The sequence below is a fragment of the Sceloporus undulatus genome, chromosome 5, assembly GCF_019175285.1.
Source record: "Sceloporus undulatus isolate JIND9_A2432 ecotype Alabama chromosome 5, SceUnd_v1.1, whole genome shotgun sequence".
In the NCBI taxonomy this organism is placed as follows: domain Eukaryota; kingdom Metazoa; phylum Chordata; class Lepidosauria; order Squamata; family Phrynosomatidae; genus Sceloporus; species Sceloporus undulatus.
Window position 1 is genome coordinate 188,859,268 of NC_056526.1, and position 21,090 is coordinate 188,880,357.

General features: G+C 40.0%; 1 protein-coding gene across 6 annotated transcripts in view; it reads right to left on the bottom strand.

Moving 5' to 3' along the window:
- Positions 1-21,090, bottom strand: part of DNAAF9 (dynein axonemal assembly factor 9) — an 88,109-nt gene that overhangs the window by 19,780 nt on the left and 47,239 nt on the right. For all 6 annotated transcript variants that reach the window (XM_042466743.1, XM_042466741.1, XM_042466745.1 and 3 more), the window contains 12 exons: positions 20,993-21,069; positions 19,781-19,825; positions 18,169-18,214; positions 16,764-16,875; positions 15,080-15,150; positions 13,977-14,027; positions 11,948-12,035; positions 7,844-7,947; positions 4,893-5,039; positions 2,610-2,698; positions 961-1,059; positions 428-545 (listed from right to left, as the gene is read on the bottom strand). In XM_042466743.1, coding sequence (XP_042322677.1) covers positions 428-545; positions 961-1,059; positions 2,610-2,698; positions 4,893-5,039; positions 7,844-7,947; positions 11,948-12,035; positions 13,977-14,027; positions 15,080-15,150; positions 16,764-16,875; positions 18,169-18,214; positions 19,781-19,825; positions 20,993-21,069 — 1,047 coding nt within the window. The remainder of the gene's footprint in view (positions 1-427; positions 546-960; positions 1,060-2,609; positions 2,699-4,892; positions 5,040-7,843; positions 7,948-11,947; positions 12,036-13,976; positions 14,028-15,079; positions 15,151-16,763; positions 16,876-18,168; positions 18,215-19,780; positions 19,826-20,992; positions 21,070-21,090) is intronic.

The following is a 21,090-nucleotide window of genomic DNA, read 5'->3' on the forward strand; positions in this document are numbered from 1 at the left end:
TCCCTTGCACTTTACTCTTTTACAACTTGTCATGTCATCTCAGGATACGTTCACTATACTATAGTCTCAGTTTAGTCATCTTGTCTTCAGGTGAGAGAGAAGAGCTGATTTGTTTTATGACTCATCCATTTGTCTTTTAGCAGTTCATGTCATCTGCTAAATTTTCCTCCAGCACCATATCTCAAATGTATTGATTTTCTTCCTGTCTGCTTTGTTCATTGCCCGTACACCCATGCATAGAAATCAGAAATATGATGGTGTGGATGACATAGCCCTGACATAGTCTAAGCAAACCTTCTAGAATTCAGCCCATTATGCACTTCTGTGCCAAATGGTTACTCAGTTCTGGAAACAAAAGGACAAAGGCTAAAGCACACAAATGATCTTTTAAAGAAAAATGGTGCCAGGCACATATTGATGGCCTTACCTTATCATTCTCTGCATCGTTATCAGGAATAGCTTTGGATTGCTGCAGCAACACTGGAAGATGAGTTCTTAGCACTGGCTCACGGCTAACACTGCTGACCATAAAGTGCTGCAGAAATCTGAGAAAGTAATACAAAAGACAGGGTTGCCTGCTACCATCCAGGACACATCTTTTTCAAGAATGGGGTGGAGAATCTCTGATGACTGTGTGACAACTACTGAAGCCATGCAGTATGGGATCTGTCCTCTCTCATACAAACACATAATGGTTTAGGATAGTTATTCTTCTAAAACTTAGGTGCACACTCATGTGCAGCCATCTCAGCCTTCCCTCTTGCACTTGGAATCAGAGAAACCAACTCAGTGCCTTAAACATTTTCCCATGAAGTCTGAGTGGCTTGACTGTGATCTGAAGATTTAAGGACTCCTTCAAAACAAGCATCAAATCAGGATTCGGTCTCTCTCTGCCTGCATCAAGTGGCTTACAAATAAGTAATGTGACTGGAGAGAGAGAAAAATGTTTGGAAACCTCACCTGTCCAGATCTGGAAGGCTTGTGGATATTCTTAGCTGGTTCCATCTTTCTCCAGGAGGACAGGTCAAGACAGTGAACAGTTTCTGCATGCTGGAATGCCTAGAACAAGGATACAACTTGTTGCTCTGAACTTGGAAAACATGAGGTTTCTTTCTAATCAATGTGCATTATAGCCAGACTGTGAGATGACCATTTCTGAAACTCAGTCCCATATCCACCTTTAACCTCCCAACCTGGCATACCCCAGATGCACAATCAAGTGGACAAATTTCCTGCACAAGCCCAACTGAAACAAATGGGGAATCTCTTATTTCTTTCAATGGGGCTTGTGTTGGAGAGCCTTTGTAATGCCAAATGTCCTCCATAAATTACAAACGAAGAAACTTCTTCACCATCGCACTAACTCCTCTCTTCAACCCAAATTCCTTCATTTTCTTCTTCCCTTCCTCTCCCCATTCTGCAGAGTTTGATCAAAATGCTGCTGCTGAAGTAATTCACTTAAGCTCAGATTGCACCACTGGCATCTTATGCTCTAAGCAGGCTGTCTCAACCTGTCTTTTTAAAATCAGACATTCCCTTGGACTACGTAAACCATGGGACAGCCCTGATGCAACCAAACTATGGGGTCCAATCCACCAACTGGAAATCAGTGGTATATTATAGCTGACCTTCTTATGTAAATATTGCTTGTTCTCCTTCTCTTGGAAAGAGAAAGATGGAAAGGGCAGAACTATGAGATTCTTAACGGTTTAAACAGAAAAAAGGAGCCTTCTGTTAAATCAAATGCTGGATTTATTTCTTATCCTGGTTCCCTTTCCCCCATTCCCTGAGTCTCTCCTTCTCTTTAAAAGGAAAGAAAAATAAAAAATGGCACTTAACTGGTGTGATCCACCTTAGGTTGAGGGATATTTTTCTGCAGGTCCCAAACAACCAGCAGAAGACCAGTGACCTCAAATGAGGCAGCCGAACCTCTGTTATAAGATAACTACTAACTCTACTTTCACAAGAGATTAAATGAAATTGGTCAGAGGAAGGAAAAGGTAGAACAAAGCCTCCACATGAACAGTGTGATACTTCACATACAGTACTAGGAAGTTCAATACTAAGTGACTTGCTTAAGGATGAAAGAAACACAAGAAGGGGACTGCACAGTACACACAACATCCTATATACTAATAGCAGACTTATTCTTGAGTACAGATCCTTATGTAGCCAACACAGCCCCTTTCATACACAAGGACAACATACTCAGCAGGTTTAGAGCAACCCCAAGAATTACAGGAATACAAGCAAATTTCAAGTCAATGGAGACTAAGCAAACTCAGAGGGCACAGAGGTCTAAATCCAACTGGAAATCCAACAGAAACAATGGAATTTCTGTAAGTCTTAACTTGTCATGTTTCCACTGAGTCAGTGGGTCTAAAGTAGTCATGATCAGCAACTGGATTTAGACCACAATGCTAACTGTGTGTGTGTGTGTGTGTGTGTGTGTGTGTGTGTTTAATGGAATACTGTGTGGAAAGTGGAATGGAGTGCTCTGGAAATGGCTATGGGAAAATTGAGCAAGAGCACTCCGTGCTGCAACACTGTGTTGTAGGTCTCATTTGTCTCATGCAATTTTACAGATTAAGAAAGAACCACAAGCTCACAATCTTTCTTGTTCTGCAGGCAGGCAATCATCTTGGGTCATTTTTAAAGTTATTCCTGAATTCCCTCGTTGCTGCCAGACAGAGAAAACCTGCAATGAAGAATAAAATCCAAATTGGATTATTTCATTCTGTATTTAGTAATTTAAAATTCCTTTAAAGGTAACATTTGTTCAGGAAGGTGAAACAATGTGATGGTTATCAAGACAATTCTTTGGATGCAGGTTATTAAAAAAAATTAATTAAAAATACTCTCTGGCAAAGACATGTAAAAAATGGAACTGTGATTCCCAGACCAGCCAAGGTTTTATGCTATCATTGCTAATAAATCCCAATACTAAGAAAGACAAACCAAATGAACTTGGACCACTTTAGATGTTTATAGCTGAGAAAGCAAGTTTTTTTTTCATTTTAGCATTTATTTAAATTACATTTGGATATATAAGAAATGCTAGTTGGATAATTATGTTTTTAGAAAGGGTAAGCATGCCCTATGTCAAGGAACAAAAACTAGCTTGAGGGGGTGGTTACACCAAGCCACACTCACAATCAGAATCACAACCAGTCACTGCATTAATCAAACTGCCAATTGTTCACATGAGGGCCATCACTGGTTTACTTACCCGCTGCTCTGGAAGGGCAGCAGATCTCTCATTTCGAGCCATCTCATGTCATGGCAATAGTGCACATGGCACAAGGATGCAAGGTATTCTGTGGCAATGACAGCTCTGGCCGTCATTGGGCCAGTGCTGGCAGTAGTTAGGAAAGGCTTGATGGAAAGAGCCTGATGGGAGACTGAGGGTGCATCTATACTGTTAAAGTAATGCAGTTCAATACCACTTTGTACTGTAGTTCTGCCCTATGGAATTCTGAGATTTGTAGTTTTACAAGGTCTTTAGCCTTCTCTGCCAAAGAGTGCTGGTGCCTCACATAACTACATATCTCAAGATTCTGTAGGATAGACCAATGACAGTTACAGTGGTATCACACTGCATTATTTTGATAGTGTACATTCACCATAAATAGAGACATCCACAAGCCCTTCTCTGGTGTTCATAAAGTTGCCAATGTTTTCAACTCTACTGGTTTTGGTCTCTGATTGAAAGCACTGCTGCGTTCTCACTCTATTTTGAAAAAAAAAGGACATGGAATGCTTTTTACACAGTATCCAGGGCATTAGAGAACTTATATGCCACTATTCTGATGTTATTTACCAGGGCAGGATATCAGATTTGCCACCCTGGACTTCCTTGGACCAGATCTGAGGCACATTACATGAAACTTAAGGAAAGAATATGGAGTAGTGAAGTTAGATCTTGGACCAAGTTTTCTTTGACTCCAGCTTCCAGAAATGCCACAGACAGCAGTGTCTGAATAGTGGGAGGGTTCCAGGAATTGTCGTCCAAAGGAACAGTTTGTAGAAATTTTAAATGGGTCACATGGACTAGGACTCTGGGAGACCAGGGTTCAAATTTCCTCAGTCTTAGTAAACCACTGGGTGACCTTGGGCAAGTTACACACTCTCAGCCTTAGAAGAAGGCAATGGAAAGCTTTCTCTGAATATATCTTGGCCAGAAAAACCTTACGACAAGGTCATCATAAGTCAGTGCTGACTTGGAGACATGTAACCAAGAAATTTAAACATTTGGCTTCTTGAGCATAACACTAACAGTTGTTTTTTGGATAATGAGTAACAGATTTGGTAGACAAAACACCTCCTGATCTTTTCAGCATAAAATTTTGTCCAGCAGTAAAAAACAGCCTCAGTTGCTTCCTCCCACATCCATCCTTCTCTCAGTACAAAGCTCAAGGATTTGTAATCGGATGTATAGATCATCTCCCCTGAAAACCAAATGTATTTCTAACTCAGGTGAGGGAGAGTGGGCTGTGAGGTTATTACTACAATACAGTGGTACCCCGGGTTACGAATTTAATTCATTCCGCGGCGCCGTTCGTAACCCGAAAGATTTCGCAACCCGAAAAAGCCATAGCCGCTAGCGCTGGAAAGCCGCGATTTCGTGCGAAATAGCGCCGAAAAGCACCAAAATTTTTTTCATAAGCCGAAAAAAAAAACGTAACCCGAAACAGTTTTTTCCTATCTAATTTTTTCGTATCCCGGAAATTTCGTAACGCGGTCATTTCGTATCCCGGGGTACCACTGTATAGTCATTTTTACACACACCGTATGGACTGAATCTAACTCTAGGATTCTATTATTCTACTACATGCAAAAAACAAAGAGCATCTTTACATTTCGTCAGAAGAAAGGTAATTTGTTAGCATCACCTCTGCGTAAAAAGCTTTATAAAGCTTTGACTTTGGGAAAAGTGCGATCAGCAGCGAGTTGCTTGGAGTATGGAACTGGACAGGCAAATGAGCAAGCAGGGAGCTTTTGTAATCTATAAGGAGAGTGGCTACAACACTGGTGGAATCCTAGAAAGAGAAAAGGAAGAAGAGCCTTTAAGATAGTAGTCTAGCGCTCAAACCATGGGAACCTGCAAAACCAGTAGTGTATATACTAGGTTAAAAGTGTAGAGGATCTGGGACACTGCTCCTATCAGCTCTAGCCAGTGGTGAGGGATGGTGGGAGTTGTATTCCAGTAACATCTGGAAGACCATAATTTGTCCACCCCTGGTTTTTACAAAAGAACATTCCATCTGAACCAGGCCGAACAATCTCTGGAGAGGAACATCTAGCCAACCAAAAACAATGGATCTTGAAAGACTCTTTACTGAAGGTTAAGATCTTTATCACATGACATTGTTATCGTGCTGTATTCCACTTTGACTGCTATGGCAACATCCTATGGAGTCCTGGGATTTGCAATTTAGGGAGGGGCATTTAGAATTCTTGGCCAGAGAGCTCTTGGGCCTCATTAAACTGCAAAGCCCAGAACTCCACAAGATGTTGCCATGGGAATTAAAGTGGAATATAGCACTACAACAGTGTAGAGTGATATGGATCTAAGTGAAATAGCTCTTAGCACTGCAGAACCCCTCCTGTAATTTGAATTTTGGCACACAGATGCGAACTTTAAATGTGGCCACTTCCACAATACCACACTTTTCCTTGATAGGTATCAACGGAAATAGTTAATGTAAGAAAATAGGCAGCATATAGAGAAAACAGCCTCATATGCTTGTTTACTTGGAAATTAAAATGCTTATCTTTTTCCTGTCTATCTGCATTATTGCTGAATTACACACATCTCCAACAATCCCCAACTCTCGCCTCATTTATGTTATTTTTAGATCCCGAGCCCCATGGCTTGCCAGGTCAGTGAAACAATACAAATGCTCTTTCAAGGTTTTTGCTTTCCACAGAATACCTGGCAGCACTTCAGAAGTGATAGCCAGGGCCCCATAAATAGCTAGAAATTTATAGAAGTTGGGTGTCTTGAAAGCAAACAATAAAAGGGAAGTCAAGGCCCAAACACAGCTCACAGTGTGATAAAGAGGGCAGTCAAGCCAGACAGGAACAAAAATGGGATGCTCAGATTCTTCAGCTTCAAGCTCTTTTCATATTTAAACTCAAGAGAGCCCCCTCTATTATGCATTGTTCTTCATATACAATACACCAAATATTTGTGTAGTGATATAATCAAGGATTCAAGCTGGAAGAATACAGTGTCTCTCCCCACCCAACCATAGTAGGAGCATAGCGAATGGCTGCCAATACAGGGACCACAACTCCTGCAGCAAGCTAGAACCAAATGAGAGGAATGGGAACAACTAGAGCCCGTAATATGCTTTTGGATTATAAACCCCCAAATCCTTCACCATGGCTGACTGGGGCTGATGGGGGTTGTAGGCCAAGAACATGCCACTTGCCTCCCTGTATTCTGTTGTATTACATCCCCATGCTTTAGCCATAGTTAAGCATCTCACTGGCAGCTATATTATGTGTGACAAAGATGAATGGAGGGGATTTTAAAAATATCCTTTTAGGTTCATCAACAGAGTCTCGTAGTAGATCAAACTCAGCAGCTTAGTTCATGACACAGCACCAGTAGGACTCTGGCTTGGTAAAGAATTAAAGCATCAATTAACTCTTTATATAGAACTTTTACAAAAACAGGCAGTGGCAGCAATGGAACAACAAAAGGTTGTGACAGTCACCTAAACTCACCAATAAGGAGTAACACTATTGTCAAAGTATGTACGTCACACATGTTTGTTTGTATCTTGTTCCAGTGTTCTGGCTGTTATCAATGGACCATATCAAAATGTTTTGAACCATGGCTCAGAATATTTTTTGTACATGTTTAACATAACTTGAAACATTCAACATTTTCTATATCTACTGTATATACTCGACTATAAGTCAACCTCATGTATAAGTCGAGGGCAAGTTTTGAGGCCAAAATTATGGATTTTGACATGAGCAGTGGATAGGTCAAGTGTAAAACTTGGAGGTCGTGGGAGAGGGACTGTTAAACAAATAGCAATCACTCACTCAATCAATCAATCAATCACCCAGGACTCTATCTGCTTGGCTCAGGACAGAAAGAAACCGCATGGGGAAATCTGAAAGAGCTGCTATCACAATACCACACTGACCCATAAATAAGTCAACCTGGGATTTTGGGGTCAGTTTTGGGCATAATTTTTTAGACTTATAGACGAGTATATATGGTAACTGTTTTCTTCAGTACTGCTATTTAGGCCTTATGGTCACTGTCTGAATTCTCCCCTTCATGAGCAAAGGTTCCCATAAAAATGAGCCTTGAATCCAGGGTCCCCCAGTTTGGTACAGAACAGCAGCTCTGGTTTTCAGTTCTCTATCAGGGAGGTAAAGTGGGCTGCCAATAACAGTGAATAGGCACATTACACTTTTAGGCTCCCCCCCAAAAAAATATCCTATTGACATTGCTTACAGAGAACAATGCTGCCACACGGCTTTTATAGCTAACATGTGGCTTAGTAAGTAATAGTATTTGTTGTTGTTGTTGTTGTTGTAGTTTGAGCATCAGGCTATGACATTGAAGACCAGGGTTTGATTTTCCACTTGGCCATAGAAACCCACTGGTTGGCCTTGGGCAAATCTCAGCCCCATAAAACCCTATGATAAGTTTGCCTTAGGGTCACTGTGGGTTGGAAAATACTTAAAGGCACACAAGAACAACAACAACAGGTTATTTTTTTAAATGATGCATTTACTTCAACGGTTCTATGAATCCTATGGCTCGGGCATCAAATTCTGAGCACATCAAAGAGAGGAAGAGATTAGCACTTACTCCATCGTAGAACCTGATGGATGTCATGTGCGTCTTGGAGATGGTGATGCTTCCGTAGTGGGGATGGCAGAACAGAAGGCCCTCAGAAAAGAAATAGAGCTTGCCTGCAAATGAAAGGCAAATGAGGAATGAGATGCTCATTTTAAGATTCCTGTACAGAAGTAACCAAGTATATCCTTTGCTGTACTACAGTGCAACAGGAGTCATGTATGACATTAGGTGACAAAATCATAGAGTTGAACGAAAACTCAAGAGCCAGCTAATCCAACCCCTGCTGTGCAGGAATATACAACTAAAGAACTCTTGGGAGAAGACCATCCAAACTCTGTTTTAAAACCCCCAAAGGAAAGGTCCACCACACGCTGAGGTAGTCTATTTCACTGCTGAACAGCTCTTACAGTAATGACGTTCATCCTAATATTGAGCTACAATCTTTTTTCTTAGCATTTGAGTCCATCAGTTCATGTTCCAGTTTTCAGATCAGAAGAAAATAAGTTGACTCTGCTTTCTACACGGCATCCCTCCTGGTATTTAAAGATGGCTATTATGTATAGCCAGCTCCCTAAGGTGATCACTGATCACCTTTATAATAAGAATAAGAAGCTGAAATGTGATTTTAAAAAAGTTTGTTTATTCACATCTGTTCTTCTATTCATGGATGAAGAATGTATTGGAAGTGCATACAAGAGCAGAAACACGAAGAGCATGTTTAAAAAGCCTATCTTTAAACTTCAAAAGGACTTGCAGTGATCAGGGAATTGGACCCTGCAGTGCAATGGCTTGGGGCATTTTTCTTCATTTTCATCAGCCAGAAGAGTGATGAAGAGTGTGAAGTAGAACTCAACCATCATCTCCTTTAAAAATGAGCAACATAGACTTGTGTGGCTTCCTCTGTTTAAGGCAGCCAAGGTTTCTGAGAGGCAGAGGCCAATTTTTGGTTAAAAGCTGTCCATGCTACACAATCTAACACTACTCTTCTGCTTGGGGAAAAAAAGCTCTCAGCTACAAAATGGTTTGTTTAAAAAGTCAGCTCATCAGATATTGGGCCAATGCATCCTTGGGCTCAGTACTGCTATGGGCAATGTGCCACCATTGGGAAAATTTTCTTTTACAGTACATTAATTCACTGAGTCTCAAAAAATGATGAATCAGACATTCTATCAATTAGCTGATGTGTAGTTATGGAAATCCAACTACAAATTCACACCCCCCCCCGAGCTATATGAAGCTTTCACATTGGAAAGTGTAACCATACATAGAAAATATGTGGGGGGGGGGGTGTTTGTTTTTACAGTCAGCTTTCCATAGTCATGGATTCTGCATCCATGGATTCAACCATCCACAATTTGATTTTTTTTTAATTTCCCAAAAAAGCAAACCTTGATTTTTATGTAAGGGACACCATTACATAAAAATCCATTTTATTATGCCATTGTATTTAATGGGACTTACCATAAGCATGCACAGATTTTGCTATTCACAGGGGTTCATGGAACCAAACCCCAGCGGATACCAAGGGCACACTGTACTTTGTGATGACCTTTCAATTCTTTCAAGAAAATGTCCAAATCACACAAAAATCCATCCTTGTCCTTAAATCAGGGGAGGGCAACTTCCAGTGGTGAAGGGCCCATATCTGTCTTGCATTATCTTGGAGGGGTGCCTCCATATTTCTTTAGTGGTAGAGTTCAAAGATATATCTGTGTTCGTATGTAGGTCTCTCTATATCCATATTTCCTGTGCCTCAACAACCCCTTTCCACAGCTGTCCTGAAAGATCCAATTGTTCTATTTTGTGGCCACAGCCAGCCCATTTTTCTGCATTAGAAACTAGGAAGTGTCCAAAGAAATCCACAGAAGAGGAGGCACATATAAAGATACTCGGGATGTGGAGTCGAAGGCTTTCATGGCCAGCACTCATAATTTTTTGTGGGTTTTTTGGGCTGTGTGGCCATGTTCTAGACGAGTTTCTTCCTGACATTTCACCAGCATCTGTGGCATCTGGCATCTTCAATGCAGATGCCAGCCACAGATGCTGGCGAAATGTCAGGACAAAACTCTTCTAGCACATGGCCACATAGCCTGAAAAACCCACAAAAAACTATACTTGAGATGGTTTCTTTTATTAGTTTATATATTTTTAAAAAACCCTTAAAGGATGTAACTGGTCTTTTTAAGGAAACCCCCCCCCCCAAGGTGGCATGGCACAGCAGGGACCCTGGTAGACACACGATGAATAACCTTTCAAGTACTGTTTCAGAATTTATTTGAAGAAGTAGTCTTTTGGGACAAAGGTATACACACAACTACCCACCACCTTCATTTTTGTTTCAATGGCTGACTTTTACATCCAATATGAGAAGCTAAGGCATATAACCCATATTTAGTGTCAACATATTTGAAATTCTTGCCACTTTGTGGGAAAAGGGTTATACCTTTTTTGATATGAAGTAATCAAATGATTAAAAAATACAAGACAAAAAATAACTGGAAAAGAACTGTTTTCATTTATTTCATTCTCTACTGAGCAAAATGAGGAATTGTATTATAAAGGACTGTTGACAATCCCTGTAAGAGCTGAAATGGCAAGAATTTGGGGAAATGCCCAAGGATTTCCATTTCACAAGTATCTTAACAGAATATGGTTAGTTGCACTTGCAGGAAAATTAGCCTTGTATAATTAGAGGATCCATAAAGGAGGACAACTTCGGTACCAATTCTTAATATATTTCCAAGTATTCGATGGTGAAAATCTTCATCTAATCAATCTGATTTTTGGCATAGCAGGTAATATATTATAGAAATGCAGATAGATTATTTATAGGTGATAACAAATGTAAATGACTGTACTTGATGTATTGTTAGAGGCTGAGTCTCCTTTATCAAAAATGCTTGGGACCAGAAATGTTTTATTACTGTATGTGAATATTTGCATACAGATAATGAGGTATCTTGGAGATGTGATCCAATACCTGACAGACTCAAGCTAAACATGAAAGTCATTAGTAGCCTGAAGGTAATTTTATACACAATAGATTAAATAATTTTGTGCATGAAACAAAGATTGTGTACTTCGAACCATCAGAAAACAAAATTGTCACTATCTCAGCCATCCATGCCAGCAATTTCAGGTTTTTGAATACTGTATTTTGGTTTTGGAATTCCAGATAAAGGATACTCAAGCTGTATAACTATTTTTAATTTTGAAGGTTATGGATTAATTTATCATTGTGGATTTTTTTTTTAAAAAAAAAAAAGATGCTTAAAAAAAACTTTGTGGGGAAAACGAGTTCAAAATTGAGAACTCTGATGTAGTAGTGTACAAAGGCTTTGTCAAGAGTACATCAGACAACACCCCAGAGGAGGCACATTCAACCCAGCAAGCCACTGCAGCATGCCTGACAGACTCAAGGGTCTGAGAGGGTTTTCTTTGATCCATGGGATTTATTTGCTCCCCCTTGAGGAAATATCACCACAGGCAGCAATGCCAGATAGTAAGCTGGAGCCAGAAGGCAGTTTAGTCTTCATGGGAGAGAGGCAACAGTACATTAGATCTTTCATTGTGCCACCAGACAAACTGGTTCTGAAATCTCAGAAGACTGCTGTCCAACAAAGAGAAGGCATACTAATGTATCACACACACCCAAAGTATGTACATACCTACATACAAACATACAGGGGGTGCTTGGTATCTCTGGGGTTTGGTTTCAGGATCCTCTCACCCACAGATAGCAAAATCCATGGATGCTCAAGTCCCATTATATATAATGCCATAGTAAAATGGTGTCCCTTATATAAAATGGCAAAATCAAGGTTGCTAGGGTGGGGGGAGGAAATGAATATTTTCAAGCCATGGATGGTTGAATCTGTGGATGCAGAATCCATGGATATGGAGGTTCTATTATACAAGGTACTTTAACATGCTTCAAGCTAGTCTGGGAGTTCTTCCAAACCTGGACATTACATTATTCGGTGAGATTTGTAAACAGAAAATCACAATGAGAAAAATTAAAATCAATGACAGCATGTATGAGTATAACTGCACCTCCCATAATAGTTTGGAACATGCAAGCATTAGACATGCACCATTAGACAAGTTACTCACCTTCCTCTGGTCGACAGAGGGAGTTGCTAGAAGCAATATAGGCACCATCACCTCCCATCAGGAAAACACCCAGGAAAGATTCTTCTTGCTAAACCAGAAATGTTTTGTAAGGTCAATGAACAGCAATAGAGTTTCTGAACAAGAAATATTTTTAAAGACACTCTTCCTATGTACTGGGTTAGTTCACAACAGCCCAAAAGACCTAAGAAACTTCCTTACACCAGCTCAGATAATTTCTCTCTCTAGTTGAGTACTGGATACAGACATTTTCAGAATCTCTTCAAGGCAGATTGTTGTTATTGTTGTGTGCCTTCAAGTTGTTCCCAACTAATGGCGACCCTATCACTTGGTTTGTCATTGCCGTTCTCTGAGGTTGAAAGAATGTGACTTGCCCCAAGTCACTCAGTGGGTTTCATGGCCAAGAAGGGATTCATACCCTATCTCCAGAGTCATGGTCCAATAGTCCCTTGCATACTCAATTAAAAAGATCCCAGGGCAGGCAATAGAAAGGACTAGCACTTTCAGAATGCAAAGCATGCACTTTGCCCCTTCTAAACCATTTAACTTATGTCTCCTCTGGCTTAAATCCTATAGTAGTGGTTCTAAAACTAAGAAACCGCCAGTGAGAGAGCATGAATCATCTGGAGAAATGAACATACAGCATTAGAGAAGGATAACATCCTGAAGCTAATGGTATTTTCCTTTCCCATCAGTCAGTACATGGAGAGGACAGAATGTCTCTTGATCTTCACAGGATTTATGGTGGTGACTGTACCAAGTCAGCTGCATCATCCCAAGGTTATTGGAGAACAAAAGGGCTTTGTTTTCAAGTTGTTATCTGGTGCATTGTATTTGCACAAGATGAGAACCATACAGCCTCCCAGATGCCAACTCCCAGCATTCCTCACCATTGGCTATGATGCTAGGACTGGCAATCCAGCAATATCTAGTGGGCTGCATGATTCTGACCACTACTGGTCTAATGGAAGTGATGCAGTATGAAAGTGATGCAATTTTTACTCTAATCGCGGATCCTTGCATTGAGCATCAGACTGTCTAACTGCAAGGACCACTAGTCAGAACAGCTTTAAGAAAAAGCAATCTGGGATGGGTTGCAGGCAGAGAAGGGAGAATAAACTTTGAGGAACATGGCTTCCAAAATATTCATAGAACACTGCCCTACATGCATGTGCTAATCTAAGTTGTTCATTATTACTTTGACAATTGCCAAGGAATGTTTTGTCTGGTATAATCAAGTTTGAGAAGAAAGCTGCCAGCCATTTTGTAATCAGTTAAGTGGGCAATTAGAATATTAGAACACATTTAGAAAAAATGAAAACAGGAATGACATTTACTGAAATTACATGCAGAGAGAGATGTTTACTTTTATTTCTTTTTATTGTATTCTGCCTTTTTGTAAGTTGCTGAAAGTCTCAGCCTGGGAAAAAGGCAGGATATAAATAGAGAGACGGGAGAGGGCCATTTACATACAGAATTGCCTGTAAACTGAACTTAAACACATGACATATTAAAGCATCAGTAACTATCGGGTGTGAATTTGTTAATGCATTTCCACTGTAAACCAAACCTGCTTTATAACACCACTCCACCAAACGATGCTTTAGAGGCAATTTTCTACTAACATTCTGATATATAGATGTGGAACACATTATATTTCACGCCATCCATCCCACTCCTGGGGGCTTCTGTATGTGACATGATGGGAGCTCTAGACCAACATATATGAAGGGCACCAGGTTGAGAGAACCTGGTTTGCCCCAAGAGAACAGCTTTGAAGTCTCTGGAAATTTTTGCCCTTCTTGGTATGCATGAAAATGATATCCTTCTCTAAAATTGCAGAATCTATAAAATGTTTTAGAAGAGAAAAGGAAGTAAAGGCCAGACTTCCGACAGCATCACTGGCAAGATCTCACTGTGTTAACACTGTCTGGTCTTATAACGTTAGACAAAGAAACAAAGCACTAGTATCATGTCAAGCTTAATTAATAAGCTGAGCCTCAATACAAACCTTGAGGATCTGCTGGGCTTTCTCTGATAGTTTCACTTCATTATCTTCAACCTATAACCAAAACCAACAGTTGCTTTAGTTCAGTTTGTTTTAGAAATAAAAGCCTTTATGCAGTTATGATGGCTCTATGGAACTGTGTTCATTCATTGCCCAGAGGTGCATGGCTCCCTTTTGCTCCTCACATTTTGAAAACAGCAATCACCAATGTTGCCCCAATTGCTGCAAAAAGTGTAAAATAGCTCTTCGTTACAGAATCATTTGATGGCTCATTCCAGTGTAGAGGCTGAGCTATGAAACACCAAGTCCCTAGCATGATTCTCAGTCCCAAGCAAACAGAATAAACTGCTTCCTCTTCACCCCACAACTGCAATATAGGATTGCCAGTCTTGACTTTTGAGCAGTGCTGCTAAGATTGACATAATAATGTGTGGGAAATGCTCTGGACATTCCCAAAGTACGATATAAATGCAAAATATTGGGGGAGGCATTAAAGACTGAAGCAAAAAATGATAACATTGGCCTCGTTCACTAGACTTTCATGAGCACCAACAAGATAAATATTACAAAGCACTCTTCACTCTGCACTGAAGAAATAAATAACAAATGCTAATATATTAAGAGATCTGGGATTAGTGCAGCAGCACACTGAAATAGTAAAAATAGTTCCACCCCACTCAAAGTAGCACATGGATGATGTCTACTGGCAAGTGAACATGTCTGTTGAAAAAGTTGTTTGATAATATTAGATCCATTAGATTAATGGACTGATTCTATCTAATTCCATCTGGTAGAAACAGGAAACACACTGCAAAATGCAAGTTTCTTTACTTGCCTGTTTCTCAACTTCATGCCCATTATATGAGTTCCTACTGGCTTATTTCTCATACATATTAGTAGAACAAATATGCAACGCAAGTTGATCTGGCTCTTCCCAATGTTTGTTTTATTGATTTCTTTTCTTTTGTTCCAGCTGCACTTAGCATTAACTCAGGCAGGACTATTTTTTTCCTTGATCTTTGTAGGTTCACAAGAATAGTTTGGCAATGCACTTCTAGCATTCGTTTATTTTAAAAAAGAAAAGAAGTGCAATGTGCTGTACTTACCAGCCAGGAAACTGATCTTGGGATTGCTGCGGTGAGGATGATGTAGCTGGTTTCTGTGTTGATGCTGCCATCTGCAGTAAAGTCAAGCAAATCAGACACAAGATAGTTCCAAACCTCTTGGATTCTGCTTTTAAGAATGCATGCAACTTTACTGTGTTTTAAATTACTGTACTCTGTAAGATAAGGCCCTCTAAATTTAATTTTTCCTTTCTGAAATCTCAGAGAACTAACCCTGGATTAGATACATATAAGGAAGAAGCATAACTGTCTTTCAAATTATATATATCTGGCAGTCTTTTAAGGAGGTTTACAGAATCTTCTCTTTGTTTGTCCCACAAGCAGACTCACCAAGATTTTCTATGGGGCATAAAATGAGCTCTGTGCTTATAGAGGATTAGGAAGAGTTCTTGTATTTTATTGAGCTCATTGTATATGAAATTGTAGTTTTTTATCTTGTAATGTTGTTTCTATTGTTGTAATCCTGCCTCAATCCACAGGGAGAGGCAGGAAATATAAATAAAAAGTATTATTATTATTATTATTATTATTATTATTATTATTATTATTATTAAACACAAGCACAGAAATCACAATTTGGATCCACCCAGCTCTTTCTCAAGGGAAAAGGTTGGGGTGGTAGTGGTAGAAACATACGTCTTCTTCTATGCAAAGCTTAGGACAAACAGCCTAAGTGCCATCATGGGGCTGTTTCACTTCCTCACACAAGTCATTTCCTCACACAAGCAACATAATGGTGAGTTAGCAATTCACAGATTTCAGGTTCAGCAAACTCCAGGTTTTGGAGAAGTTACAAAACCTCAGTTAGCAAAGAGGTTGCCAGGGTTAAGAGCCTGGATCTGTTGGCTCACGTGAAGCAGCACTGAAGCAGAGGACACCTAAAATGTTCCCCTTCTGGAGAAATTAAAGAAATCTAAAGAAATGTTTCTTTTGAAAAGCTTGTGAAAGCAAACCAATAAATTGATCTTGTAGTACCTTTGAGACTAACTGAAAGGGAAAAAAATGGTAGCATAAGCTTTTGTAGACTTGAGCCTACTTCCTCAGATGCTTCTGAAGAAGTAGGCAAATAAAAGCTCATGCTACCAACTTCTTTCCTTCAGCTAGTCTCAAAGGTGCTACAAGCTCCCTTTGCATACTGATTTTCCAGACTAACACAGCTATGTCTTTGAATTCTAATAAATTAATGTCTCTCCTAATAAGTGCAAAGTGAAATCTTCTCTCTGGAATGGAAGCACCTGCTAGTATGTGCCAGGAAAGAATTAGTTTCATTTACTTGTTTCATCAGTCTGGAATGGAGCCATTTGCTTGCATGTGAAATCATTCCATCAGTTCACATGCAATATTAAAGCATGGTTGGCCACTGCATAGAAGAGCCCTGAACTCAGTTCCAGCTTCACACTCTCCTAGGCTCAGATTAGGCACACCAGAGTTAGAATTCATATCCAAACAAGCAGGCTGCACTTTCTGATTGCCTTCCCAACTTTGGGTAACAGCAAACTAAAAGAAATCAAGTATGCAAGAGGAAGGAAGAGTGTAGAAGCCTCTGGTTTGTTCATGGGGCTCCAAACCTTGGTTTGACATGACCCAGCTAATTCATTTAACATGTAATTCAGAATATTTTTCATCAAGTGTCTTCTTGTGCTGGAGATTTGAACCAGCAAAGTACCTTTTTCCTTCACAAGGATCTGTGACACCAGGAAGGATTCTGAGAAGACAACCGATCCCAGGCAGCCCCTTCCACCCAGTAAATCTGGAATGTCATATATAGTCATGGAAACCTGTAGCAAAGCGAGGGATGGGGGAGACAAAAATAAGCTTTGGTCAAATTCCCATTTTTAACACTGAGTATTTCCCAGTTCAAGAAAACAGCTTTTCTAGAGCCCCAGCTGAGAACCTTGAAGAGAAATATTTCCTCTAAAGCAGGGGCGAATAAAAGCATCCTCACAGCCCTCAAGGTCATAACATCTTTGTCCCCAAATGCTTCTAAATGCTTTCTGGTTGCTTCCTAAGAAGGGGGCCTAAAATGATGCAGCAGGGTGAAATAGTGAAAATGCCCCTCAAACCCCTCAGAAGACATTTGGGGGCAAAAAAGAGATATTTTTTTTGGTTGTTTTGTGTGTGTGTGTGTGTGTGTGTGTGTAATGTGAGGTGGTTTGGGGGTTTTGACCCCTTAAGGTTTCCAGAGGGGCCAATGTGGCCTCCTAACTTCCCACAGATGTGCTTTGATGTACGATGTGGGCCTTTGCTTTAGTGCGGAGGTGGCAAGTGAACTTCTGGTCACTTCTGTTTTTAAAAGGAAGTGGAAACCTGCATTTTTACAGGGGGTGAGGTATACAATGGTTCTGGAAAGGAACTTCTGGAGAATCCTCCTCCCTCATGTAGGGAGTTGAGACCCAGAACACAAGTTAAGTTTCCCACAATGATTATCTAAGAAGTACTGGTTCTTCTGCATCTCAGTCTGTATCCACATGTATATCCACACTGCAGAAATAAGCAGCTTGACACTACTTTAACTGTCCTGACTCAATGCTACTGAATTCTGAGATTTTTATTTTTGTGGCATATTCCCTGCCAGAGAGCCACCCCAAACTACAAATCCCAGAATTCCATAGCATTCAGCCATGGAAGTTAAAGTGGTGTCAGACTGCTTTATTTCTGGAGTGTGGCAGCAGCCTCAGTCTTGTTCCCATCACTACTTGGTCCTTTTAAAGTGATAACTACCTAGGGCTGAAGCTGGAACGCTCCATCCCACAAAAGCCACTTCCTGATTTTATAAGGCCAGCATAGCCGAGAACCTATTTTGCCTGGAGTTTTTTTAAATGTGCTTTTGGTAATGTTGAAGTCTTGCGGAGATTACATTTCGAAATCGGCAACCTGCCAATTTCCAGCTACATCTGCCTCAAACTCCCAGGAGGGCTTTTCAAAGGGCCTGTCCCCTTCGTATTTTTAGAACCTCCTGGGCATTTTAGAACATGGCAATAGGCTTCCAAGACATTTGGGTGAGAAACTGAAAACACATGTTTGCTGAGGGAAAGTGTATGACTCCATAACAAATTTAAACTCTTACTCACAGTTTTCACTAAATAGAGACTATCCTCGTTATCCAGGGGGACAATTCTGGAGGGGAAAGGAAACACATGTTTTTAAATGTCTTTCTTTACAGTTTGATAGACCACACCACACAACCACCACACATCAAGCACCTGGAGTCAAACAAGATAAAAATAGAAGAAAGCTGACCAGAAAAAAGGCAGAGGAATAGGTAAAGTGGCGACAAATGTCACCCTCTATATGTCCTACACAGCAATCCCCATGATCTTTCACCACTGGCTACACGGTGGGCCAACAACATCTCAAGGCTGCAACATTTAATCCCAAATTAAAAACCCATTCACAAAAATGGGTTTACAGATTCTTTTGATGTGAAGCTGACTACTTGTTTGTATGTTGTGCTTCTGGGGAGTTATCTTGTAACTGCAGAAGCTATATAAACGTGCCACTGCAACTGCAGACATTACTGCTGAGAAGCAACAGGAGATGAATGTTTGCAGCTCTTTTGCCAGGAAAGCATCCCTTAGAGACACTTGAATTGGCTCCACAAACATGAAAACAAAGAAATGCCCTCTCCAAAGAGTCTGTCTGGATCAATCACTGCTTGCCTTCTGTTCGTGAAAGGCTTAATCACTGCCACATAAAAACAGACATACGTATTTTGTTATGTTGACATCTTTTCCTTATAATGTTTAGCTCTTATGTCTCTCCAATTATTAAAAACCACTCTAAATTTTAATTTTTAAACTGTCAAAGATTATTTCTAAGTGGCATCTGTGGTCCTTTGGGATTGAAAAGGCAGATCTGGAATGATATACTCTGGCCCAGTTTGGATGGTTTTGCCTTGTCTTGTTATGCTTAAATATGCCAAAGCCTTGTATTCAGAAATGGAGCTTACTGGTTCTTCCATTTGGACTCAAACTTCTGTTTCATTTTTAACAAGGAAATATGATACCAGCTCTAGAATATGTCAAGATATTAAACCAACTTCAAACTGAGGTTTAATATTCTCCCTTCCTCTTAAGTTGGTAACCATAGTTTACTGATTCAAATGAAATGTAAAACCACACTAACTTGTTTGTTAAATCACAAACAGTTCACAGCAAAAGGTGGAAAAAAGAAGGTAGGAGAATGGCAGAAAGCTAAATTAGATGACATGTATACACAGACATACATATTTTGTTCACATGTGGTTATTCATGTAGCAATGTGACAACCTCTTTGCAAAAGTCATGTGGTGATTCCAAATGAATATAATCTTACTATTAGCAGCACAAAGTCCAAAAGGGTCTCAGAAAACATGGTTGTAAAAAGTGAGAAACTAGCAAGCAAGTATAGTTATAAAACATATAAAACAACCACTTTTGTATCATCATCTGCTTGTAACCTTACATTGCTCCAGTGACTCTGATCTGTTTTAGAGTACTTCTGCTAGAGCTTGCAGGACTAAGTAGTTTGAGGTATGACCCATCTTGCAATTCCAGGTATTCTGGCACAAATATTTCATTCATACTATGTCACTTTTTTAAGCCCAAGGAGAACAGACTACAGAGAAAATCTACTTCTTTGAAGTTATCATTCATTTTTTAAAAAACCTGCAGTTCTCTGAAAGAGAAGGATGAAGGAACTGACCTTCCATGGTTGTTCACAGCTTGAATCCGAAAATCTGTTCTGGAGCTATAAGGAAGCAGAAGGGAAAGGATTGTACTCATAGAATGACAGTGTTACAGAAGCATGTTTGAGGGGCAAACTACACATTACATTGTCAGGCTTTTGTAGATTTTCTTTCTAAGAAGAGAAGGGGATGCAATTTAGGGTGGAAAAATCAGGGTGGGATGTCTTACTCTACTGCTGCTTTACCATTCCTCACTTCTGTTTTCGGCTCTGAGCTCCAACCAACATTTTTTTCTTCCTTCCTAGTACTTCAGGTATACTTTTACTCCTATAACACACACTTGGTCTGATGTTGGATAAGGAACAGAGGGCAGGGGGCAAGTTGAAATGAAAAAGACTGTGGCAGGGAAAGAGCAAAGCACCCTGCTCTCTTCCCCTCAAAGCTCACAGTCCCTATTCCATTTAACAGGAACTTGCTTCCACGTAATGTATAGTTTGCTCTAAACTAACCAATAATATGTAATTTCTGTACCCTTCCACTAGCAATGTTAAAGACATTTAAGATGCCCTTTAGCACACAAGACTTATGAAACTCAAATTGGATGTAATTTAATTACTGTTTGTTAGGTTTACTGTTAGATCCTGGAAAATACAAGTTAAAAAACTTTTTACCAAAATAAAAACCTATTTCAATTCACTGTACTGAATTATGCTGTTGTTGCGATCCCAAGTGCATACACAGAGACCTTTTTGAGCTAATGACTTTGCTGCTATTAAGAGACATGCCTGCTACTCAGCCTGTACCTAGCCAATGGGGAGCTTCTGAAAGAGGTGATAGTTGACCTCAACTACACAAGCAGAGAAGTATCTGGTATCTTGAGCAGTTTGAGAACACACTCAAGATACACAGAGCTTTTGCAATATACAGACTGAGCCAAGGTGAAGAAGGGAGAATATGGAAGAAAGAAAAGGTAGCTTGTGTTATATTGATGTAAGTTCAAGCAAAAATCTGCAAACACATCCCAAAGCTAGTCCCCACTCTTCATGTTACCGTACTTGAATCTGATGACTTTCAGAGCAGGGAAAGCCAACAGTATCATTAGGCAAGGCCTCTCACAGGTATAGTTTGTCAACTTGGAGGCTACCCATGTCTTTATAAATCAATCCTATGTGTAAAGAATAACTATGCATGTATCATGGAAAATATCTCATAAATCCTACAAAACATACCGCAATGGAACTTTAAAGTATGTAAGTTCAAAGTCATCAAGCATACTCAGGAACTTTTGCTCTGCTACTTCCCTTGCCTGCAAAGAGAAATGGAGATG